Here is a 27166-nt window from a genome sequence, read left to right as displayed (position 1 = left end):
TAGAAAGAAAAGTACTGTGATATAACTTCAGAGAGAGAGGTTAGAACACATTTGTACATATAACTGTTGGGAAGAATAATGGAAGTTACTTCTTTATAGCTCTGTTTTTCCTATTTTTCTTCACCTTTTCCTTTCTTGCACTTTTTGCTTTTACTTGATTTCTTTCTTTTTCTTTTTTTCTTCCTTACTTTGTATTAGTTTGTGTTCATTTTTAACCTCTTTGTTTAAAAATCTTAATAAAAAGTATATAGAAAATAAAATAAAATAATCCAATATGTTCTAAAGCAGACATGTCAAACACAAGGCCCGGGGGCCGGATCCGGCCCGTGAAGTGGTTTCATGCGGCCCGCGAAGCCATCCTGGAAACAGTGAGGGAACAGCCCCCACTGCCTTGGCCCTGGCCCAGAGACCCTCCTTCTGCCAGAGACCCTCAGATCTGTCCCACTCCTGCCCAGGCCCCCATAGGCACCCTTGATGCGAACGATGTAGAGCTGGCCACACCCACCCAGTAGGCCATACGCATTCTAGCCACGCCCACCCAGTGGGCCACGCCCACCCTGGCCATACCCACCCGGCCCCCTGAGGGCAACCGCAATGCTGATGCGGCCCTCAATGAAATTGAGTTTGACACCCCTGTTCTAAAGGATAAATAAATATAAATATTTATCAATATAAATATAAAGGATAAATGCAAATATCCAAAGTCCCTTTTTAACGTGACAGAAGGAGAAGCTATTTCTATGCAAAATCAATCAAAATTATTATTTTTCTTTCCTGTTGTGCCCATAACTGGAATGCAATTCTGGAATGACACACAGACCTTCAGCCAAAGAAACTTTGTGTTCTTTCTGGCAATTTTTTTTTGTCCAATACTTTTTGGCTTCTTTCTACATCCTTTTGAAGCTCACTTCCCTTTCCATACAATCATTTTTCAGAAAAATTCTCTCCCTCCACCTCCCAATTATTTCTTATTTGGCATTAAATATTTGGACAAAATAAATAATTTAACAGGCAAACACAATTACCATTCCAGCTGCCTTTTTTTCCCCCACAAAATTTCTTGCCCGTGATGGGTTACACAGTGTTTCATCCTGGTATTCTCCTTCTCTCTGTTACTATCACTTACCAAAGGGCAGTTGAGGATTCCTGTTCTACTATTAGCAGCAAGCAATTAAAAATATGATGTAGTGCAGGGGTGTCAAACTCAATTTCATTGAGGGCCGCATCAGCATTGCGGTTGCCCTCAAGGGGCCGGGTGGGCGTGGCCTACTGGGTGGGCGTGGCCAGCTCTACATCGTTCCCATCAAGGGTGCCTATGGGGGCCTGGGCAGGAGTGGGACAGATCTGAGGGTCTCTGGCAGAAGGAGGGTCTCTGGGCCAGGGCCAAGGCAGTGGGGGCCGTTCCCTCACTGTTTCCAGGATGGCTTCGCAGGCCGCATAAAACCACTTCACGGGCCGAATCCGACCCCCGGGCCTTGTGTTTGACATGTCTGATGTAGTGGAACATGCAAAAAATATTTAAGAAAAGGATAAAGTTTTGTCCGCAATTGTTTTTACTGGGCATTATTACAGATACTACCGTTGTGGACACTAAGTTGATGTTGAATTTAATTATGGCAGCGAGACTTTTAGTGGCGCAATATTGGAAGAAGGAAGAACTGCCGACTATAGAAGAGTGGACTTTAAAAGTCTCCAACTTGGCGGAAATGGCAAAGATTTCAGCGTACTTGAAAGACCAGTCGCAACAGAGATATATTGTGGAGTGGAGAAGATGGATTGATTATATTCAGAATAAATATGGGACTAAAAAGTTTCACTTAGCATTTGAATAAGTATTGATGTGATATATAAATTACTTGTAGTTATTTTAATAAGAGTTAAAGTGCGATAGAATTTAATATTTTATTGTTGTTTGCATATGGTAGATTATGATTGTTTGTATTTTTATACCCTGTATTTTGCTCTGGGAAGTCGGGGAGGGGGGAGGGGGAGGGGAGGGAAGGGTTGGGGAGGTTTGGGGAGAGGGGAGGGGGTTGGGAGGGGTTTTGTTTTTAAAAAAATGTACTGTAAAACTTTTCAATAAAAAAAATATGATGTGAGTATAATCCCCAATGCAAAGTACTGTATAATGCTGGAGCGTAAATATAAGAGTATAAGAGTGGGGTTTAGAGATTAAATGTAGAAGCGTAAAGAGGGGGATTTAGAGATATGGATTTCATTTCCTATTTCCACATCTCATTTATTTCTCTATTTTTACAAAATGCTTATTTGATTCATTTTTTGTATGCTGCTGTTTCAGCACGTTGCCTTAGATTATTTTTCCATTGTCTACCTTGGTCTTCAGTTCCAGTAACGTTTCCGTTAAAGCCAAGTAAATTCTTTTTTTCTTGCTTTTCTTGCTGTTTTTAACTTTTGTCATGGTGGAATGTGAGCTCCTGGAGTTGTAGTCTCACTTGTTTTTTTCCTTTATTGTGAATTTTTTCTCCCCCTAGTTCTTTGACCCTTAGCAATCAATTTTGGAAGTATGTCTTATCTGCAGTGTTCAGTCTTGAAGTAAACAGCCACAGGGCATTGTCACGGAAAGCTAGTTCTTGATGGCTTCACAACAGCTACAAAAACAGCAATGTTTCTCAATCCCCATTCCTGAAAGTTATTTCAGGTAGTCTTTGACTTACAAGCAAAACTGAGGCCAAGATTTCTGTTAAATGAGACATTTGTTAAGTAAAATTGGCCCCATTTTAAAAACTTGCTTGCCACAGTTGTTAAGGGAACCAGTGCAGTTGTTATATTAGTAACACGGTAATTAAATCAATCTGATTTGCCCACTGACTTTGCTTGTCAGAACGTCACAAAAAATTATCACATGACCCCAGGACACTGCATTGGTCATAAATATGAGTCAGATGGCAAGCATCTGAATTTTGATCACCCGACAGGATGCCACAATGGTCATAAGTATGAAAAACTTTTTTTTAGTGCTGTTGTAACTGTCTGTGGTCACTGAACTAACAGTTAAGTCAAGAATTACCTGTACTTAATGTGACTATTTAATATATATGTAACACACACACGCACACGCACACGCACACACACACAAAATATTTACAGTATCTGCCCAGGATGCAGAATAGAAAAGGGAAATAGTATCAGAAACGATCAGAATTTGAAAATGTGGACAAAGGAACCTTTAGTTGATTTTAGTCTTCAGGAAATCTGCATTGTAGTCTGCTCAGAATCTATATCAATAGGAAGTTTGAAGTTAACATTAAGAAAACCAAGATCATGGCATCCGGCCCTCTCAATTCCTGGCAAATAGATGGGGAAGAAATGGAGGTAGTGACAGATTTTATTTTCCTGGGCTCCAAGATCACCGCAGATGGGGACTGTAGCCAAGAAATTAAAAGACGCTTGCTCCTGGGGAGGAAAGCCATGGCAAATCTAGACAGCACACTAAAAAGCAGAGACATCACCCTGTCAACAAAAGTGCATGTAGTCAATGCTATGGTCTTCCCAGTTGCAATGTATGGCTGTGAAAGTTGGACCATAAGAAAGGCTGAGCGCCAAAGAATTGAAGCCTTTGAACTATGGTGCTGGAGAAGACTCCTGCGAGTCCCTTGGACTGCAAGGCGATCAAACTGGTCAGCAACCCTGACTGGTCTTTAGAAGGCCAGATCCTGAAGTTGAAACTCAAATACTTTGGCCACCTAATGAGAAGGAAGGACTCACTGGAGAAGAGCCTAATGCTGGGAAAGGTTGAGGGCAAGAGAAGAAGGGGATGACAGAGAATGAGGTGGCTGGATGGAGTCACTGAAGCAGTAGGCGAGAGCTTAAATGGACTCCAAAAGATGGTAGAGGACAGGAAGGCCTGGAGGAACGTTGTCCATGGGGTCGCGATGGGTCGGACACGACTTCGCAACTAACAACAACAATCTTCTGGACAACGTCACTCTTCTATTATGTTATATACTGTTTCTACTTATCCAGAAACAATGCAATTCTTAATTCTAGAAAAATACCTCTTAGGAGACTGGAAATCACATATAACATTCTTCCACCATAGAATGGGAGATGGCGTTACTTCTCTGTTGCAGCCTTTAAAATAGGACAGACCTGAACTAGAGGTCACTGATCTTTTTGTTATAATCATTTCTCACTGAAAACCAGAGAGCTGAACCTAGTTTCAAAATGAATAATGTGAGCTATCAATGTATGCTGGGCAGGGAAAGGAAAACCAAGCACTAGAATCTTAATAGGTGCTGCTATTTCAAATCTGACATTTGTAATTTTAAAACTAAAGAATACAACAAGCTCTTGCTCTGTAGTCGCTTTCCCCATATTGTTCTATCTTCACCTACAGAAAAACCTACCATTTTCCTGTAAGGGTTCTGCAGTTTTGTTTTGTTTGTTTTTTTAAAAAAAAATCTGTATTCATTCATTTGCTACCTGTCAGTTTTTATCACAGCCATTTTCCACCTCTTTCCCATCACCCAATTAAACGCAGAAGGAAATCTATGATTTTCAGGGTTTGTTAATCATTTTCAGCATTGCTCAGTGATTTCAGGTTGCTTTAATTTCCCCACCTATCATATATCAAAATGAGTCATTTCTTTCTCCCCCCCCCCCCCCGATTGACCAAAAAGATATCTGGCTCACTCTTTTTGACCTTTCAAATTTGCAGGGGATGAACTATTTCCCAACATCTTTGAGGACAGATTGTTTCCCATCTTTAATCTCTTAATTCTGTCCTCCACCATCTACTCCTTTCTAACACCCAACTCACCCATTCTTGAGTAAGACGCTTCCGGGTTTTTCTAAAAGAATAAGAAAATGTGATTTCTTTGTGAACTATAGTTGCTTGCATTAGGTAGAACCAAGCGGGGCTAAATCATAAAGAGATTTTTGAGATTTGCCTTCTATTAGATCAAATAATTACAGGTGAGTCGAGATCCATAGCAAGGCATGCAGAGATTGCACCTTTGTGGAGAGGAGGTGGGTGGGTTTGGAAGGGAAATGCAGTCAAAACATGTAGATGGCTTGGTGACCAGAATGGGACAACTCACTACAGCCAACTCACCATGGCCAAGTCGCTGTGACCAACTCACTGTGGGACAACTTGTTGTGGGACAATTCAACAAATACAAACGTTAAATTAATTTCGATGGAACCATGGCCAATAATAATAAAATAAAATTTTAATTTCAACAAAAATGTGGTCACCAATAATAAATGGACCTGAATGAAACAATTAATGCAGTGTTGAATTCTCCCATGCCAAGTTGTCTTGTGGTGATTGATTGTTGGCCACCGCTAGAAGACTTAGACCCAGTCAACAGCACAGTCCTTTCAGCAGTTCCAAGAAGGCTCCACACCCATTTGCACTACTCAGGTGACTCTGATGACAGAGTTTAACCTCCAAGTGGCCTCAACGACTCTCTAAAAGAATGCAAATAACCAGCTGTCTGCAAGGAATATAAATCCCACCACTCTCCACCATCCAGTCAGAGCTGAAGAAGCTTCTTGGATGAGAAGTGAAACGTCTTCAAAAGAAACACAAGAAAGTCCAGTTGCCTCATGAAGAAGCACCTTTGGGATAGTTTTTTGCTTGTTTTCCAAGGCCTAACACAAAAGATCCATCTGGTTCTTTCTCTAATACCACTAGACATTTATTATTGTGGCCAGCTGAATGTCTGGAATGTATATTGCTGTATCTGTATTATGTTTCTCTTACTTGCAATGCCCTATTTCAGTGTTCAACGTAGCGTTGGGTTGTTTTTAAAAATTTGTTTTAAATTTGAAAATAAATGTTTCTTAGATGGGCAAGAAAGAAGGGGTTGAAATTCTTGAATAATGTTCCTTGGAGTAGAAGTATTACTTGGTTCAGCAGGCCCAAGGAAGCCAGCAACCTTTCACTTTGACTGACAATCGATGTTTATGGGATTTGCAACAGCATGCAAAATCACCGGCTACGGATAATGTCAATCCATCATAACAAAGGAGCAAGGACAAAGGGGGGGGGGGGGCAGGAAAAAACAACCTCCGAAGTCTGAGTTCCCTGTGCTCCAGCCTAAAATTGCTGATGGTTCTTCCTTGAATTACTTGCTCAGAAGTCCTACAGCGACACACCGGAAGTAGGTTACCTTTATAATAGTGGAAAATGCCTTTAGTTGATTCATTTTGCTTGGATGGTATCAGCCAGCCGTATCAGATTATAGCTAGCTGATCACGGGATTGGCACATTTGGAGAACACCAGATTTTGGGAAGGCTTCACAGGGTTCCCTCCACCCCAAAATGTTTCCCTCCATTTTAGCAAAACCAGGAGTGAAGTCTCGTTCTCTGTTGTTCTTCAGTGTCAGAGTTATTTTTCTTAGTCATAGAAGCAGAAAAGATAGATAAGGGCCACCATCTTCCCCCATCTCCACAGGATGTCTGTGTGTCTCTTCCTTAGTTGTCCTTCTGGATAAGATAGCAGATAGGTCACTACAGGGCACATTGCAAGCAAACAATTGGAGGATGGCTTTGCAAACAAAATGAATGACTCCGGGGAGAAAAATACACCCCCCCCTTTTGTCTCTGAAAAGCATTGCTGCTGTGGACAGGTCAAGGCTACAGTGGAGACTATTATCATCTTGGCCTCTTCCTCTGATAAAACCCACAGTGCCCACAAGACTTTCTCTACATATGTACACTTTGCTTCAAAATAGCATAGCCTGAAGGTACCTGCTAGAATGATAAGAAATAGACTCAGCTTCTCTTCTTCAATGCACCCTGCTGAGACTTCTCAATGCAGATATCTTTGCCACCAAGAGATGTTCCTACTGTTTGTGTTGTCCTTTTGCATCCACACTAATACGCAGTCCTTGCAGGAGAATACAGTGGGTGAGTACTTGCAAACATCCGTTAACTGTAAAAAAGGCCATATTCTTGACCGTTTCTTTTGAGGCCTTTACAGGGCACTCATACATAGTGGACAAAATGCCTCGTTGCTCGCTTGCTGCATGCAATTTGGAAGAAGATTTGTACTTTTTGTTCTGTTTTGTTTCTGTATTTCTGGATTCTGGATTCTGGATTTCTGTAGCATTTAGCACAATAAATTGTTCTTGTAATTACTTTGTGTAATCCCAGAGCAGTTAGAGTAACCAAAACTTCATATATAGTGTGAAAGGATTGAGATGACTCTTAATTCTCCTCACATCTGTTGTTGCCTGCTTGCTTATGCCATAGCTAGCTAACGAATCCTATAGACTCCTAGCAGCAGAATTTCAGATAACTACAGAAAAAGTAATATTGGGAGGGACCCAATATATGAATGAGATTCTGTTCCATTTATGCCTTTGATGTGTAATAGAGAGTATCATCACTCACAAATATGGATACTTTCTCCTTTACTTTCTAATAAGACCAACATGGCTAAATTTTTCTGCGGTAAGTAACGCACAACAGTTTCAGTCTGTTCTATTTTTATTCAATTCTGTGAAAGTGGGACTTTATCCCATTCTAGTGCTAAAATACACAAGGAATAAACAGGGTTTTGCAATAGTCCCAGAAATCAAGAACTCATCTGAGTTCTGTGTGTGTGTGTGTGTGTGTGTGTGTGTCTTTCTCTCTCTCTCTCTCTCTCTCTCTCTCTCTCTCACACACACACACACACACACACACACTTAAAATTAAATGAGATGATCTTGAGTGAACCATAAAATGCTAGATAGAGTATTACTGCAAATAGAAGCATATTATTATTAAATAGAAGCATATTATTAGAATATGATTCTTGTGATTTGTAAATTTCTTTCAAATCATGGCTACATAACAATTGAGGAGACTCTTCTTTATTCTAACATACTTTTGAATACTCTGATGTCTTTGTGTGATACATTTTATTCAGAGGCTAATACTGTGTGCCTAGAAATTTACCAATTTTATTTTTACCCCAATTGTATTAAGTAGGTTATGCGCAATAGTTCAAAAGACGACTTTCCCATTGCCAGCATAAGGTTCATGGCAGATATTTCATTATACATGGGGAAGTCAAGCAAATATTGAGTGGTGCTATATTTCCATATTTATTTGATAAGCAATTCTAAATTAGAATCCAATGAAGGTGTCTCTAAAGGGTATGACAAAACATGGGAACATCCACACATTCACTGCTATTTTGAAATCAAGGGATGATTTTGAAAGGGAAATTGATTTATTGGCTATGTGATATCAAGTCAGCACTGACTCTTCGTAGCCATATAGCTAGATCTCCACCAGGATGAACAGTTTCCAGCCTGGTCCTTCAAGTCTTCCAATGGTGTATTCATCACTGTGCAGCTTGCTGCTGGCCATCTTCTTCTTTTCTTCTGCCTTTCCCAGAATTATAGACTTCTCAAGGGAGCTTGGTTGTCACATAATGTGTCCCAAATATGATAACTACAATTAAAAATAATTAAAAGGGAGATTAAAAAGGTAATCATGTGTGCTAGTCGTTTCTGACTCTAGGGGCCGGTGCTCATCTCCATTTCAAAGCCGAAGAGCCAGCGCTTGTCCGAGGACGTCTCCATGGTCACGTGGCCGGCATGACTAGATGCCAAAGGCACACGGAACGCTGTTACCTTCCCACCGTAGTGGTCCCTATTTTTCTACTTGCATTTTTTACGTGCTTTCGAACTGCTAGGTTGGCAGAAGCTGGGACGAGTAACAGGCGCTCACTCTGTTACACAGCACTCGGGATTCGTCCCGCCAAACTGCTGATCTTCTGATCGACAAGCTCAGTGTCCTAACCTACTGAGCCACTGCGTCCCTTAAAAGGGAGATTAGTATTGATAAATTCTAGTGGCAACAATCCATTTTCAAAGATCAGTCCATTCAGAGGTTTTTGGAAAAGGCCAGTGTTATATGAGCCATAATCTAAGCTTGTAAGCCGCCCTGAGTCTTCAGAGAAGGGTGGGATATAAATGTAATAAAAATAAATAAAATAAAAATAATCTATAATACTATCATATTAATGGGGTGAAATTCGTTATTCTAAATTCTGTGCAACCACAGAAGAAATTCCATTTTTAAGAATGTTGGTCTGGATGGCAAAATCTGGATGTCTGCTTTTACAAATGGCTACTTGATTTCTTGTAACCCAAATCGGATAGCCTTAGCCATGCAAGCAGTGGTGTAAATGCAGTAAGGTAGCAGTGATAGTTATTTTCTAACCCAGAGGCTCTTAGTCAGACTTTCAGCTTTTAAACCAAACCAACCTCTTTCTGATATGCAGCTACAGGGCCAAAAGGCATACATAGAGGAGCCAGCTTGCCTAGAAGGGTGGACTGGGTTGGACAGAATGACATGCAGGAGGTGTTGTTTGTGAGCAGAGTGGCCACATTCAGTGCATACTGACTAGACTGGCCACTAGTTGGCAGCAAAGAGATACAATCCTCCTCTTTGCTATCATCTTGTGGTCATCTGGATACTTACAACCTATATCTGATAACTTAGTACTGACCACAACTTAGTGGCATTCATCCATCCCCAGGAGAATGTCCTGAATTGCATTGCTGCAGCTCCTCCGCAAAAAAATTGTCTGCGCAAATCCCAGGCACTAACCAATCTGATCCCTTGAAATTCGTCATTAGAGTATAAGTTGATTCCTAAAATCAACATAGAGGTTCCATCTGATATTTTGCCTTGGGGCCCAGAAACCTTGACTTATTCCTCCACTGGTATGATACCCAAACGTAGCTCATATGGTTGATTGCAACCTCAGAAAATTGGTTTAAATTAAGTAAATCATGATTAAGAGTTGCATGAAAACAGCCATTGACAAACATACACATTCATTCATTCATTCGGTGAGGAGATTTAAGTAACTGCTGAACTCTTAGAACTACAACATAGAAAAGTAAAACAAGATACCCATAGACTTAAAATCACCACACACAACCCAAATGCCACACCACTCACATATCATGTGTATTGAGTTCAGTTCTCATCCTGGCCCACATAATCATCTATTTAGATCTTTTAAAAAAGGCAGATAAATCAGAAATTACATACATAATGCAGTACATTCAGCGACAAGATATAGACGTTGAACTTCCAACAACATGTACCAATGTTCCGTGTATCAAGCAATTGTTCTTTTCATATTTTGTCACTTCCTCTCCAATTTTTCATTCCATTCCAAGCTTTGGGTGGTCTTGATGGTGCATTCCACTTTAGTTTATGATTCTTTTCTTTTCTAGATTATTTATACATCTGCAAAGCTTTTGGAGATTTTTATTTTGACTCTAGCAAGCGGCATGTATTGTCTGAATATTGGAAACAAAGAATGTGATGAATTGCACCCACTCCACAATCTATATTCATAAGCAAATGAACCCACAATAAATTGCTAGCCATCCCATTATTTTCTCATTAGGTAACAAGGCATTTTTCTTTTCAAATTACATCGATATTTCACTGTTCCTAAAATACAGGTTGGATAAGAGTCGAAGGCAGCCCAATGGCCAATGAAATTCTAAAAGGGTTTTGGGGATTATATTGTAATTTTTACAAAACTTTTTAATAAAAGGGAGGAAAATTTTTTTTGCTTCATTTTGATGTATCAAATTAGAGAAACTGACTTATTTAGCAAAAGAAGAAAGAAAACAATCCATTTGCTTCAGTCCCAAGAAGGCTGATAATAAATCCTGCTTTAATCCTACAGTCAGCTGGGATTACCTGGTGTTTAATCAGGTGTTAAATATATGCACAAATATAAAGAGCAAATTTGGAAGCGGCAGTGAGATTAGATGCATCATACATGAAAAGTGTGATGAATGTTCTTATATTCTCCTTTGCAGCCTTTGCTTTAAATCTTGAGAGTTTTCTGAAATTCTGTTTGCTGGGAGGAGGTTGACAGAGATGTCCTTTGCTCATCCGGAATCTTGCATTGCAGGTGACAGGTTGTTGGGTAATCAAGATCTGAGAATTGTTCAAAGGCAGCAACTCCTAGATCTGAACTGCAAGAAGGCAGACAGGGAGAGCTGGAAAGCAAAGCATGGTGGCAAGGATCAGGGTTTGAAGATGGCTCATTATCGTCAAATGACACAGAACACTGACTCTTTCATTAGGAATGTAGAACCTGGATTCTTTGTCTGCATGACCTGGGAATCTCTAGCTCTCTGGTATCAGTCAGAATAACAGAATAATAAGAGTTGGAAGCGACCTTGGAGGTCTTCTAGTCTAACCCCCTGCTCAGGCAGGAGACCCTGGCCTATATCTTTCCAGACAAGTGGCTCTCCAGTCTCTTCTTAAAAAAACCTCCAGTGATGGATCACCAAACAACTTCAGAAAGCAAGCTGTTCAAAATTGCTAAGATTTTATCTTGTCCCCTTTTTAAGCCTATTTAAAGGTAAAAGGTAAAGGTTCCCCCGCACATGTGTGCTAGTCGTTTCCGACTCTAGGGGCCGGTGCTCATCTCCGTTTCAAAGCCGAAGAGCCAGCGTTTGTCCGAGGACGTCTCCGTGGTCATGTGGCTGGCATGACTAGACGCCAAAGGCGCACGGAACGCTGTTACCTTCCCACCGGAGTGGTCCCTATTTTTCTACTTGCATTTTTACGTGCTTTCGAACTGCTAGGTTGGCAGAAGCTGGGACGAGTAACAGGCGCTCACTCTGTTACGCGGCACTCGGGATTCGACCCGCCAAACTGCCGACCTTCTGATCAACAAGCTCAGCGTCCTAACCCACTGAGCCACCGCGTCCCTAAGCCTATTTAAGCAGGTACTAATTGTCACACTCCCATCTGGTTATGTCTTGTTTTTTTAAAAAAAAGGAAAAGAAAAACATCTCCTTTGCAGAATAACACTAGCTTTCCTACTACCTGTCTGCAAATCTTTTGGGAGGTACTTGTTTCCATTAAAATGAAGGATAAGCAAAATAAGTCTTGGGCGTGATTTGTTATGCCCTTGTGACCACAGTCGTTTTGCAAGCTGCACTGATTACCAGTTGGCACTTCAAAAAGCTGGTTACCACTATGAAGCCCTTTATGACATAGGGCCTGGTTATTTGAGGGATGGTCCATCTATGGTTGTTCCTAGGGTGATCAGGCAGAGTGGACAAGCTCTGAGTCCTTCTGATCAAGCAGTGTTCTCTAATGCAGGGGTCTCTTGCCAGCTAGTCAACTAGGTTCTGAAGCCCCAAGGAATATATGTGTGTGTGTTTGTGTGTGTGTGTGTGTGTAAATTTTTTTTAGATTGCTAACAAAGAATAAAAGGGAGACTGATATGCATTTCAAACTTATTTGTTTTCATCAGTCAGCCATACCCTTCTGAGATTCGAACCTGGGCTGATTGCACATTGGGCAGTTGTTTTTACCTCTAGGCCACAAGCTCTATCTCACTTTGTTAGCTGAGAAGCAAGGGAGATATGTGTTAAATGCTTGTTAACTATTTAAATTACCTTGCTAGGTATCTCAGAAGGGTATGGCTGACTGATGAAAACAAATAAGTTTGAAATGCATATCAGTCTCCCTTTAATTCTTTGTTAGCAATCTAAAAAAAAATTTACACAAATATGAGCTGTCACTGTTGTGACTACTGCCTGTCGATGGCCTTCGGTTAGGCTGAAACAGGAAATAAAGATTTGTCCCGTCATCCACCAGCCTGAGGATGATGGATGAGATTTCGACGGATGAGATTTCGTCGTAAATATATGCTGAATGTAAGAGGGCCAGTTTGGTTAGGCAGGGCAGTTAATAGTTAAGGTTGCAGGCTGGAAACAAGGAGATTGTGAGTTCTAGTCCTGCCTCGGGTACAAAGACAGCTGGGGGACCTTGAGCCAGTCATTCACTCTCAGCTTCCCCAGGAAGCAGGCAATGGCAAACCACTTCCAAAACCTTGCCAAGAAAACTGCATGGAGTTGTGCAGGCATTTGCCAGGAGTCAACATGGACACAAATACCCTGTTTTGCTCCAGACCTACAGATCAGAGGGGGGAAAAAATCTCCTTATTTTGCTTACTCATAGAAGATTGATGGGCTCCTATAACACAACTTTCTTTTGGTGGCAAAAGAAAAATCCCCTGGCTTGCTTTATGCATCAATCAGATTAGTCCTTCCTTTGCTGGTTACAAGCAGCCCTTCCTGACAGACCTGTCCTCAGTTACCACCGTAGGAAACTGAGAAGACATCTTAATCACACAGCCAAGCAAGAAAACGCTTTTCTTCGTCTCTCTTTATAAGAAGTAGTCTTCCTTCTTCCCAGAGCCGCTCTCAATTATTGATTAAATATGTTTTCCCCAAACTGAAGCCATCTATCTATGTTGGCTGTTGCAATTATAGTTCTCACAATTTCCCATTGGTCACACGGGAGGGACTTTCAGTGGTATCCCAACAGGTGGGGAAAGCCTGAATAAATAAACAATATATTGCCAATATGCATGCGTTTTCCATCTTTTCCTTTTAAAGGAATTTTGAAACCTAGTTGGATTTAGGGGTTCAGGCACTACTTGAATGTTAAGCGTTGTAGATATATAGAAGGAGGAAGAGACCCTGTTTTTATTAATTCTTTTCACATATAATCTCAGTAGAAGGTGGCCTGGGCTTTTCGTTTTTCTCTTACGACAGCAGAAATCTGTAATTATTTCTTCAAGCTGGTATTGGACATATGAATGAACCTTTATTGTCAAAGTACAACCATGTATACATTGAGATTAGCTGAGCCTCCCTTCGTGCTCCTACCCCCCCAACTCACAGTGACAACAAACCCTCCATCTTATTACCCGACCTCCGATCATTCCGCCGGGGCCTGAAGACCTGGCTCTTTGAGCTCCCGGGCCCAGGCTGAGGAGAAATTTATTTTAATTGGGGTTTTTAATTTGTACAGGGTTGGTTTAATCTTTTTTAAATTGGTTTTTTAACTTTTGTATGGTTGATTTTTAACTCCCTGTAAACCGCCCTGAGTCCTCAGGGAAAGGGCGGTATATAAATACAATAAATAATAATAATAATAATAATAATTACACCATGTGAACTAATTGTACTACACACCGGCCTCACAAGTCAATTCTGCATAAAGTTTATAAAAATTATTTCCCGTTCAAAAGCCTAACAGCCCACGGATAAAAGCTGTTTTTCAGCCTGCTGGTGTGGCTGGCTATACTCCTATATTTCCTACCCGATGGTAGGAGAGTAAAGAAAAACCATCCAGGGTGTGAGTCATCCTTGAGAATTTTCCTCACTCTTCCAAGGCAACGAGCCCTGGCGAGGTCATCCGGTGGTGTCAGGGGACAGCCCACAATGTCTTGTGCTGTACTCACCACCCTCTGTAATACCTTCCTATCCGCGGCTGTCAGACCAGCATACCAAACCACAATACCATAAGAGAGGACGCTCTCTATAGTAGACCGGTAAAAGAGGGTCATTAGCCATTGTTCTACCCTGTTCTTCCACAAGGCCCTGAGGAAATGAAGCCTCTGTTGGGCCTTTCTAGCCACCTGGGTTGTATTAACGTTCATTTTCTAGCAATGAACCAGGCTGACCTAGCAGAGCCTGCAGCTGGTTAAGATACACGAGAGATTGCAGAGAATGTTGAACTTGCAGGCAAGATTCCCTATCAAGATACTTTCTTGTGGACCTCAATTAACCTACAAGAAACTATCATAGAATCATGAATTGTGGAGCTGGAAAATCCACAAGGATCATCTGGCCTTAAGTAAAAGAAAAATCAACCCTACAGGCCCCATAATCTAAAACTGGATCTTATGGATATTTATTTTATTTTTATTTTAATTCCATTTATATCCCGCCCTTCTCCGAAGACTCAGGGCGGCTTTACAAACTTAGCAGTAGCCTTCATTCTATGTATATGCCTGCTTATTAGGGCTTTCACACACCCCAAGCGGCATTATTACAAAGTCAGCTTATTGCCCCCAACAATCTGGGTCCTCATTTTACCTACCTCGGAAGGATGGAAGGCTGAGTCAACCTTGAGCCTGGTGGGATGCGAACCTGCACTAATTGCAGGCAGCTGGTGTTACTTAAGGAGGCATTAGCCCACTGCTCCACCAAGGCTCTTATTGAATGTAGTGATACATCCAGATTCCCCATAAGGCAACAAATCATTATCAGACCAGAAAATAGGTTCCAAAAATTAAAGATTGAGGGGGAACTGGGTTTACTTAGCCTCAGGAAGACATACTTGAAAAATTGAAAAAGGCCATGAGTTAATTCTGTATCACAGAGAGTTCAAGCCAAGTAATATTGTAGAAAAGCAGATCCAACTGAAAATAGTTAACTAGGATTACTGGTTTAACAACAGAACCAACTGCCTAGAGCAGGGGTATCAAACTGCCGGCCCATGGGCCGGATACATCATGCCAAAACCACGCCCATCCCATTGCTGGCAATGAAAAAAAAGTCACGATACGTCGTGACACGTCATGTGACATTGCGAGTTTGACACTCCCGGCCTATGGAAATGGCGAGCTTTCTCATAATTGGTTATGATCAAATTCATTTACTGGGCAGAAGATTGGCTTCAGTGGCCTTTCCCAAATATATGACTTTATGTTAGTAAATTTTTTATAAAGAAAATACAGCAAATTATTGTGAGATGGGCCCCACTTGACCCTGAAGCTTGACTATGGATAAATATGTAATCTTGTGTAGTTGTGCAGAAAGTAAGATGCCCCCACGAATTCAACAATTGGCTGGCTCTATTCCAGCAATCGAACGTTTATTTATCTCTTCCTACTTACTGCTACAGGGTTCCAGTATAATTAACATCCTACTATGGATAATGACTAGATTTTCTCTTCCTGTATTCCAGCCCTTGATCCTTGTTCTGCCTACATTAGTCTGAATGAGCCTTGGAGGAACACAGAATTCCAGTTCAATGACTCTACCGATCAGCCTGAATGTGACAGTCACGTGGATGGAGAATGGTATCGCTTTACCGGGATGGCCGGGGATGCCATGCCTACCTTCTGCATTCCTGAGAACCACTGTGGCACCCATGCCCCAATCTGGCTGAATGGCAGCCATCCTCAAGAATCAGACGGCATCGTCCAAAGGCAGGCCTGTGCAACTTTCAATGGAAACTGCTGCCTCTGGAATACAACTGTGGAAATCAAGGCATGTCCGGGAGGTTATTACGTCTATCATCTAGCCAAGCCCAGTGTCTGCTACCATGCTTACTGTGGACGTAAGTGACCAAAACTTAATTGCTCTTTCCCACAGAAGAAAATATTTGGAGCTGAGGGGTGCCTGGTCCCCTCTTGCGCGCAAGTCAGCGTGTGCGTCATGGGCGTTCGTAGCCCCATGCAACAAGTGCTCACAGTCCCATGTGCATGAGCAAGGGGTGTTCGTGCATATACATGCACACGCACATGCATTCAACCCCCCCCCACACACACAAAACCATTCCTTTTTTTCCCCTCCCCCTGCTCCAGGCCACCAACTCTGAAAGCCTGGGGAACTCTGCTCTATGAGGTTAATTGTTTTCTTGCAGTCGTTTCATTACCAAACTGGGTAGGGAGTGGGGATTGCCCGCATTATATATACTAGTTGCTCACCCTGTCAGCATTAGCAGGAGTGGTCTTGGAGGTTCTTGAATAGGCTACTTATTATTAACTTGTTCATCTAATTTGGTAGTTCCACGATTGGAGTATTGTTTGCTTCTTGATTGTTGGTCTAATGATAATCTTGGTATTAATCTCTGCTCATCTGGGTGTTGATTGCTGGTGAGGTGTTTTGGTCTTATGTTTCCTTTTTAGCATTCTGATTTTCTCTTTTGAATGGTTTTGAACACTAAAGCCAACACCAAAGCCAACACAGTGCTAGGCTGCATTAACAGAGGGATCAAATCAAGATCACGTGAAGTATTAATACCACTTTACAATGCCTTGGTAAGGCCACACTTGGAATACTGCATCCAGTTTTGGTCACCACGATGTAAAAAAAGATGTTGAGATTCTAGAAAGAGTACAGAGAAGAGCAGCAAAGATGATTAGAGGTCTGGAGGGTAAAACACATGAGGAACGGTTGCTAGAATTGGGTATGTCTAGTTTAATGAAGGATGAGGGGTGACATGATAGCAGTGTTCCAATATCACAGGGGCTGCCACAAAGAAGAGGGAGTCAAGCTATTCTCCAAAGCGCCCAAAGGCAGGACAAGAAGCAACGGGTGGAAACTAATCAAGGAGAGAAGCCACCTAGAACTAAGGAGAAACTTCCTGACAGTTAGAACAATTAACCAGTGGAACAGCCTGCCTCCAGAAGTTGTGAATGCTCCAACACTGGAAGTTTTTAAGAAGAGACTGGACAGCCATTTGTCTGAAATGCTATAGGGCTTCCTGCCTGAGCAGGGGGTTGGACTAGATGACCTCCAAGGTCCCTTCCAACCTCCTCCTCCTCCTCCTCGTTATTATTATTATTATTATTATTATTATTATTATTATTATTATTATTATTATCATCATCATCATCATCATCATTATCATTATTACCACTCCTTAGTAGCTAGTTTGGCAATGAAACATCTGCAAGAAAGTAACCAAGTTCAGAGAACACCGAGGACCCTACACTTAATTGTCCTTTCTTATGTAAACACTTCTTTGAGCCACAGTATAACAAGAGGAATTTCACTTAGGGGCCAAGTATATGCTCCCGTCCCGTGTATGAATGAGTCCTCATTATTTTGTTTCCCTCAAACAAATAGCAAACCTCCTTGCCTGAACATAACTAATATAGTTTACTCTATGACATGATTCTTCTCACTGGTAAGTCACCTGTTTTGCAATTTGTTCACTTATTACGAGAAGTATATTTGTAGCTGTAGAAACATTCAGACCTGCAAAGTTTGGAATGATACATTTCTGCAAAAGAAAAGCAGCTCCCCACCAATTTCTTGGCAAGATCATCTAAAAAAATGGGCCTCATTCCTGCTCATAGCAAATATGCTGTTGGGAATTATTCTGAGGTGGGCAGTATCTAAATTTGATAAATAAGTAATTAGAAATCTAGAATATAATTCACTGAAGGAGGCTTGGTAGCTTCCGAGGTATTCCTTTGGCTGTGACAGGTCTCATTTTTCAGCTCTGGATCCAACCAAGACCAACAGCAGTGCTATATCTGAACAGAACTTCAGAATCTGAGACCCAGTGGTGGGATTCAGCCGGTTCGCACCACTTCGGCAGAAGCGGTAGCTAATTCTTTGTTGCCCAGGCCCAGAGTGGACTTCCAGAAACGGCATCCACACAGAGAACCGGTTGTTCACATATTTGAATCCCACCACAGCTGAGACCCAATGCCTTGTCTGGCCTTGGAAAGTTTCTCATCCTCGAACACCATTCATGATAGAATGGCAGATTGGAGGGGGTCACCAGAAGCTCTGATTGCTTGCCATGCAGTTTCCCCACTGTTATGTATTGGGCTTGTAATATTACACCACGTGCGCTGCCAGAGGAGCTAACGGCTCTGCAGCAACCCAGACAGGCCGTCTCCAGTCCTGCAATTGGTCAGCCCCAGGCGGCAAGCGTGGGTTCAAACCTATTGGCTGCCACCTAGGGGCTAGGCTATATTTTGTGGCTGGGTGCGGCCCAAGCTTCAGTACAGTTCCAGCAAGAATACAAGAATGAGTTTCCCTGTACTCCGTCTTGTGTCATCATACCTGCTCACCAGAGCCCACGACTTAACACCCACTACCTTGAATTTTTCTCTGGCATTTTGTTGCACGACCATTTGGATTCCAGTCACAGATGCATTCAGGAGCTCCTTCATCTCTCCAACCTGGAAGAATAGTCAACCACACTGCAGAATTGCTATACCAAAAAATAAACCTACCATTGATTATACATTTCAGATTGGAGAATTATGAATAATCATGCTTTGACAATAGAAGCTGGGGCTCAGAAAGCAATTCGCTGTATTTCATGGATAATACATAAATGTGCTTTTGCCTATCCCTTATCTGTTTTGAAAGTTTTAAATCTATATTGACAGTGTATTTATCTCTATCTCTAAGTCATTTCTATCTATATAGTCTCTATCTCTATCATCTCTGTCTCTATATCTCTATTGTCTTTATTATATATCATCTCTATCTCTATGTCATCACTATCTGTAGTCTCTATCTCTGTCATCTGTCTCTATCATCTCTGTCTCTAGCATCTCTTTCTCTATTTCTGTCATCTCTATCTTTATATCAAGAAGCAATGGATGGAAACTAATCAAGCAGAGAAACAACCTAGAATTAAGGAGAAATCTGACAAAAACCAGTGGGACGACTTTCCTCCAGAAGTTGTGGGTGCTCCAACACTGGAGGTTTTTAAGAAGGGATTGGACAAAACACTTGTCTGAAATGGTATTGTCAACGCTGCTAACATCGAATGTTATTGCTTGACAAGAGATGAAGAAGTAGCCATTTCCTGCCTGACCAGGGGGTTAGACTAGAAGACCTCCAAGGTCCCTCCCAACTCTGTCATTCTGTTATTCTATACCTATATCTATATCATCTATATCATCTATAGCAACAAAACAGCCCTCTTCTTGTTTTCCCCCCCCCACACACTTTCTCTCTCTCTCTCTCTCACACACACACACACACACACACACATAAATAGCACTCAAAAATACATTGGTATTGATATCAAAAATTGTCTTCATTGGCTCAGATTACAATTTCTTTTCATATATAACTGATCCCTCCTCCACTGTTTTTTTTTAAAAATAAAGCATAGGCCAATTTCTTTTAGATACCAGTCTATGAATTTCCTTTTTAGCTCTGCATTCTTGGGCAATGTAGTTAATAGCTTTCCATTGCATTGCTCATTGACCTTTACAGCTTATAATGGAGAAATCATTTTAATAATGTATCTCATCTGGAAAATCTGCTGGGTGCATTCTAGTCAGCTGAAGAGGCTGAGTTCAAGGCTCCCTCTCTAAGTTGGGGAGGGAGCAGTTTGAAATATCTGATCTTTTCTGCTATAGCATTTTTCTTTTGAATACCTTTTGCACAATCTAGACAGGGGTAGGCAACCTTGGCTCTTTTATGACTTGTGGACTTCAACTCCCAGAATTCCTGAGCCAGCACAGCTTAACAACTGCAGTGATTCCCTTAACGACTGTGGCAAAGAAAGGTAGTAAAATGGGGCAAAACTCACTTAACAGAAGAGATAAGAATTCCTTCTTAAATGAACAATGCAAAGAAATAGAAGAAAACAATAGAATAGGGAGGACCAGAGATCTTTTCAAGAAAATTGGAGAGAGGAAGGGAACGTTTCATGCAAAAATGGGCATGATAAAGGACCAAAATGGCAGGGACCTAACAGAGGCAGAAGAGATTAAGAAGAGGTGGCAAAATTACACAGAAGAACTATACAAGAATGAGCTTAACGTCCCTGATAATCACAATGAGGTGGTCACTGACCTCGAGCCAGACATCCTAGAATGTGAAGTGAAGTGGGCCTTAGGAAAGCTGAGCAACAACAAAGCTAGTGGAGGTGACAGTATTCCAGCTGAGCTATTCAAAATCTTAAAAGACAATGCAGTAAAAGTGCTACACCCAATTTGCCAGCATATTTTGGAAAACTCAACAGTGGCCACAGGATTGGAAATGATCAGTTTACATTCCAATTCCAAAGAAAGGCAATGCCAAAGAATGTTCAAACTATTGCACCATTGCACTCATTTCACATGCTAGTAAAGTTATGCTTAAAATCCTACAAGCTAGACTCCAGCAGTATGTGAATCGAGAACTTCCAGAAGTACAGGCAGGATTTCGAAGAGGTAGAGGAACTAGAGATCAAATTGCCAGCATATACTGGATCATGGAGAAAGCTAGAGAATTCCAGAAAAACATCTGCTTCTGCTTCATTGATTATGCTAAAGCATTTGATTGTGTGGATCACAACAAACTGTGGCAAGTTCTTAAAGAGATGGGAGTACCAGACCATTTCATTTGTCTCTTGAGAAACCTATATGCGGGTCAAGAAGCAACAGTGAGAACTGGACACGGAACCACTGATTGGTTCAAAATTGGGAAAGGACTCCTTTCCGGCAAGGCTGTATACTGTCGCCCTGCCTATTTAACTTATATGCAGAGCACATCAACTTATATGCAGGCAGGGCTAGATGAATCAAAAGTTGGAATTAAGATTGCCAGGAGAAATATCAACAACCTAAGATATGCAGATGAGAAACTAAAAAGCCTCTTGTTGCGGGTGAAGAAGGAGAGTGCAAAAGTTGGCTTAAAACTTAACATTAAGAAAACCAAGATCATGGCATCTGGCCCTCTTAATTCCTGGCAAATAGATGGGGAAGAAATGGAGGTAGTGACAGATTTTATTTTCCTAGGCTCCAAGATCACCGCAGATGGGGACTGCAGCCAAGAAATTAAAAGATGCTTGCTCCTGGGGAGGAAAGCCATGGCAAATCTAGACAGCACACTAAAACGCAGAGACATCACCCTGCCAACAAAAGTGCATGTAGTCAATGCTATGGTCTTCCCAGTTGCAATGTATGGCTGTGAAAGGTGGACCATAAGAAAGGCCGAGCACCAAAGAATTGAAGCCTTTGAACTATGGTGCTGGAGAAGACTCCTGCGAGTCCCTTGGACTGCAAGGCGATCAAACCGGTCAGCAACCCTGACTGCTCTTTAGAAGGCCAGATCCTGAAGTTGAAACTCAAATACTTTGGCCACCTAATGAGAAGGACGGACTCACTGGAGAAGAGCCTAATGCTGGGAAAGATTGAGGGCAAGGGAAGAAGGGGATGACAGAGAATGAGGTGGCTGGATGGAGTCAATGAAGCCATAGGTGTGAGCTTAAATGGACTCCAGAAGATGGTAGAGGACAGGAAGGCCTGGAGGAACATTGTCCATGGGGTCACGATGGGTCGGACATGACTTCGCAGCTAACAAGAACAACATTTGTAGGTATCTTAATGGAAGGACTTTACCCTGCTGGACTTCAAGGTCCATTAGGCTCATCAAGTAACTTAATCCAAAAAGTTCACAACAGATACTACAGACCCTAATAATGCTTTGAGTTTTTATTTCTTGACAGTTGTTTTATCCGATATTGTCTATGAGATATTAATCACTAATCTATAGCATGTTCTTTGATCCAGGATTTGCTCAGACATAAATTTCATCTTGTGATTAAGCTAAGTATCATCCTCAGTTCATAAGAATGGGAGAATAATATAAACCTCTTGGAGAATTTTGGGTTCAGACTTAATAAACGCAAATATTTTTTTAGAAAAAAATCCTTTTGACCCTACCTATATACTGCTTTTCACACTCAACTTTTCAAAGCTGAAGAAAAATCCTATATATTTTTATTGTATTGATGATCAGTTCAGCCTTTGTATGAATTAATTTCAGCTCTTCATTGTCTTTCTAAAACAATGCACGTGGACCAGCATTGATGCTGTAATTATTTCTAGATGATACATACAAAATGTAAGGCCATGATGGGAGATTATTAAATTAATTTGTTAAATTATTCTAAGGCAGTAACAAATGCATTTAAAAATTAAGCAAATATACACTTAATTATAATTAATTAAATGCATATTTGCTTAATATACATTTAACATATATTTAATATAATTTATATATATATATATATAAAAGGGACGCAGTGGCTCAGTGGGTTAGGATGCTGAGCTTCTTGATCAGAAGGTCAGCAGTTTGGTGGGTCGAATCCCAAGTGCCACGTAACAGAGTGAGCACCTGTTACTCGTCCCAGCTTCTGCCAACCTAGCAGTTTGAAAGCACGTAAAAATGCAAGTAGAAAAAATAGGGACCACTACGGTGGGAAGGTAACAGTGTTCCATGCGCCTTTGGCGTCTAGTCATGCCGGCCACATGACCACGGAGACATTCACGGACAAGCGCTGGCTCTTCGGCTTTGAAACGGAGATGAGTACCGGCCCCTAGAGTCGGAAACGACTAGCACGCATGTGCGGGGGAACCTTTACCTTTATGTATGTGTGTGTGTGTATATATATATATATATATATATATATATATATATATATATATATATATATATATATATATGTATATATATATATATATATATATGTATATATATATATATATATATATATATATATATATATATATATATATATATCTCACATTAATTATAACTAATTATAATTCTGCTAATTGGCAGAAGGAGCTACGATTTCAGAAAATCATGGAAGAAAATATACTAACTTTACGACATCTCCAAATGAGTATCCACCTGACCTTGAAAAATACTTTCCTTTTCTTGCAGGATAAACTATTGATTTCCTCCCTTCTTGTTCAAGGTCTTATCAAACTGACTCATCAAACAGTTACAAATCAATAATATCAAACTTTTGCAGGCATGTCCAGTCTTTTCACATTACAGCATTTAAATCTTGACAGTTCTACAAGAACACTAGACTAGACAACATGGTGCTAATGCGCCCATCTCAATTAGTCTCCTCTCTGCCACTCCAGCTTTTCTGAAAAGTTTATTTGAGAGAGAGAGAGGGGGGGGGGTTGTTGATGAAGACCCTTGATTGAAGTTCATGGAAGTTCACAGAGTGAATGTGATTGATCACTTTTTTCAGCCTAACCTATCTTAGTAGGATAGAATGGTTGTGAGAAATAATGGAGTGCTGTGTATATTTTACTGAACGCCTGCATTAAAGGCAAGCCATAAATCTAGCAAAGAGCCTCTAATATACATAAGTAAACGTGAAGTTTACTTATTTACTTACTTGTAATAAGTAAATGTGTAGTTTACTTATTACAAGTAAGTGTGAAGTTCTTTACAAAGACTTAACAAGACCAAACTTGGAGTACTGCATCCAGTTCTGGTCACCACAATACAAAAAAGATTTTAGGCTCTGGAAAGAGTGCAAAGAAGAGCAACAAAAATGATTAGGGGTCTGGAGACTAAAACATAAGAACAATAGTTACAGGAAATGGGTATGCTTAGTCCGATAAAAAGAAGGACTAGGGGGGACATGATAACACTATTCCAATATTTGAGGGGCTTCTACAAAGATGGGGGGGGTGTCAAACTATTTTCCAAAAGACTAGAATGTAAGACAAGAAACAATAGTTGGAAACTAACCAAGGAGAGAAGGAGCTTAGAAATAAGGAGAAATTTCCTGACAATTAGAACAATTAATCAGAGGAACAACTTGCCTCCAGAAGTTAAGGGTGCTCCAACACTGGAGGTTTTTAAGAAAAGATTGGACAACCATTTGTCTGAAATGGTATAGGGTTTCCTACGCGAGCAGGGGGTTGGACTAGATGACCTTCGAGGTCCCTTCCAACTCTATTATTCTATGTTCTAAATAGAAATTGGCATGTTGCAAATGAAAGCATAAGATTCTACCTTCTACCTGTGTTTTCAGAAATTTATTTGGGTCCCATAAGGGTCCCACTGGACTGGAAGAGTGCAATCTGAGGGCTAGCTTCACTTTTGGTAAATATATTTTATGACTGATCATGCCTACCGATAATAAACATTTTATGAATATATAGTTTTCTCATAATAGCCATTGTGTGAATATGTCTACAACAAGATCTCAAAGTTCCTAATATGCATTTAGTCCAAACATATTTTTACCAGCTTTCCTACAGAGAAGATAGTTTTTATGCTTTTCAGCTTTTCAAATTAAAACTAGTTGTTCTAAGTATTCACAGATAATACCCAGCAGTCCTTTTTGCCAAATTAGTCTGTGAGATCAGAACAGATCCTTCTCTGCTGGCATTTAGCAAGGCAATCTACCTTTTTAAAGTCTTTGTGCTACTACTTTCAAGATTTGTCTACTATTAGTTTTACTATTTTTTTTGCTATTTTCTACTGTGTGTTATATATTTTTATTGTTGTTAACATACATTATTCTGAATTTGAGGAATTGTTTCAGCTGGCAGATAAAACAGACTGAATTTTAAAATTTAAAAAATTTTAAAATGGGGACCAGACTTTCTATTCCTAACCAAGGCAGCTCTTAAATGAATCATGCCAGATATTTTTGCCATGGCTGTTAACCAAATCACTGCAGTTTGTTAAGTGAATTGTGTGGTCATTTCCCCATTTGCTTGTTAGAAGTTGGCTGGGAAAATTGCAAGTGATGATTATATGACAGAAAACTGCAACTGTCATAAATACATGTCAGTTTTCATGTGTCCGAATTTTGATCCCATGCCCAAGGGGATACTCCTTCCTCCTCCAGTTTTCCACCCACAACAACGTTGTGAGATGAGTTGGGCTGAGAGAGAGTGACAGCTGTTAGATTAAGTCCAGCTAATTTAATTAAGTACGCCCAATCAGTTAATCTGCTTTTCTAACAACTTTCTTTTATCGTTTTGCAGATTTCTATGACATCTGTGATGTGGTTGATTGTCGAGGTTCCTGTCTGGACACTGGAGAATGCATTTGTTCCTTGGGGACAATTATGGGACCAGATGGACAGACTTGCCTTGGTAAGAAGCCTCTACACAAAGAAATATGAGAACCAAAAGGGAAATACCAAGCCAGGGAAGAGTTCTGAGGTGGGGAAAATTAAAAAGTTGCACCACTACACAGGAATGGGTTCCGCTTTTCTTAAGTGATGAGGAAAAAAAGAGGAATGTAAGTAATTATTATCTCTGTAAGAAGGAAGCAACTTTCATTGTAAATGTCATCTGCTCATCGTTCCCACCCAGGCAAACTGATCTCTGAAAAACTAATTAGAACAGGAACATAATTACATACTTACTAATTCTGAATGAACTCCTCTTCAAGAAATAACCTGGTGTTCTTCCAGCAGATGTGTACAAGGTTCACTTTCAACTGATAGATTTTTCAGGGTAGAAACAAGAGTATTGTGGAGTTGAATACAGTTTATCTGCATGCTCTAACGAAATAACAGAATTGGAAGCACCTTGGAGGTCTTCAGGTCAAACCCCCTGCAGAAACAAGAGACCCTATACCATTCCAAATGGCTGTCCAATCTTGTCTTAAAAGCCTCCACAGCTTCTGAAGGCAAGCTGTTCCATTGGTTAACTGTTCTCACCGTCTTTAGTTCTAGGTTGCTTCTCTCTTTAGTTAGTTTCCATCCATTGCTTCTGGTCCTGCCTTCTGGTGCTTTGGTAAATAGATTGATCCTTTCTTTGTTGTGGCGGTCCTTCAGATATTGGAACACTGCTATCATGTCACCCCTGGTCCTTCTTTTCACTAGACTAGACATACCCACTTCCTGCAACTGTTCTTCCTATGTTTTAGCCCCCAGTCCCTAATCATCTTTGTTGCTCTTTTCTGAACCCGTCCCAGAGTCTCAATTTCTTTTTTTATAATATGGTGAGTAAAACTGGATGCAGTATTCTGGTATTCCTGGAGTAAAATGGTAGCTAATGATCCCTGACTACTCCAGGAAATTATGTCAATATTGTTGACTTTACAATGAAAAAAATAAACCTGCAAACTCTAGAAAGAGTGTAGAGAAGAACACCAAAGATAATTAGGGCACTGGAAGCTAAAACATGAAGAACAGCTAGAGAAATCGGGTATATCTAGTGTAGTGAAAAGAAGGAGTAGGGGTGACATGTTAGCAGTCTTCCAATATTTGAGGGGCTGTCATAAAGAAGAATGGATCAACCTATTTTCCAAAGCACTTGAAGGCAGGGCAAGAAGCAATGGATGGAAACTAACCAAAGAGAGAAGCAACCTAGAACTAAGGAGAAATTTCCTGACAGTTAGAACAATTAACCAGTGGAAAGGCTTGCCTACAGTAGTTGTGGGTGCTCCACTACTGGACTTGATGACCTCCAAGGTCCCATCCAACTCTGTTATTTTGTTATTCTCTTCAAAACAGTATCCCAATGTATTTAACCAAAGCAATACATTAATACAAAGAAAGTTAATAAAACCTGTAGGTAAAGGAGAAAAAAGTTAAATTCCATCTAAGCTTTGTTTTAATTAGATTTTGTAGTTGTAGAAAGGACAATCAGAGAAGGTAATCTCCATTGCAACACCACTTGGTAATATAATAAATTGCCATGAGTCAGAAAGCAGCTGCATCGCTATTAGGCTTTAAATGATCTTTCAAAATAATCAGATTCATGAAAGATAGACCGTTATCTGTTAAATGTGTGAAGAGCATTCAGATGAGATGCTTCATAAAGCGTGAATTTCACCTTTACAAGCAAATATTCTGCCATATTCATCCAAAAGCCCTTTA

At 40.6% G+C, this 27166-nt stretch overlaps 1 protein-coding gene across 1 annotated transcript in view; it reads left to right on the top strand.

Moving 5' to 3' along the window:
• Positions 1-6759: 6759 nt before the first annotated feature.
• Positions 6760-27166, top strand: part of OIT3 (oncoprotein induced transcript 3) — a gene marked incomplete at its 5' end in the record, with an annotated part of 42746 nt that continues 22339 nt past the window's right edge. The window contains 3 exons of the mRNA XM_081328452.1: positions 6760-6877; positions 15782-16156; positions 25320-25430. Coding sequence (XP_081184578.1) covers positions 6760-6877; positions 15782-16156; positions 25320-25430 — 604 coding nt within the window. The remainder of the gene's footprint in view (positions 6878-15781; positions 16157-25319; positions 25431-27166) is intronic.

The sequence above is a fragment of the Vipera berus genome (assembly GCF_964194415.1).
Source record: "Vipera berus genome assembly, chromosome: 5".
In the NCBI taxonomy this organism is placed as follows: Eukaryota; Metazoa; Chordata; class Lepidosauria; order Squamata; family Viperidae; genus Vipera; species Vipera berus.
Note: the sequence above shows the minus strand (reverse complement) of the source record. Positions and strands in the feature narration are given on the sequence as shown.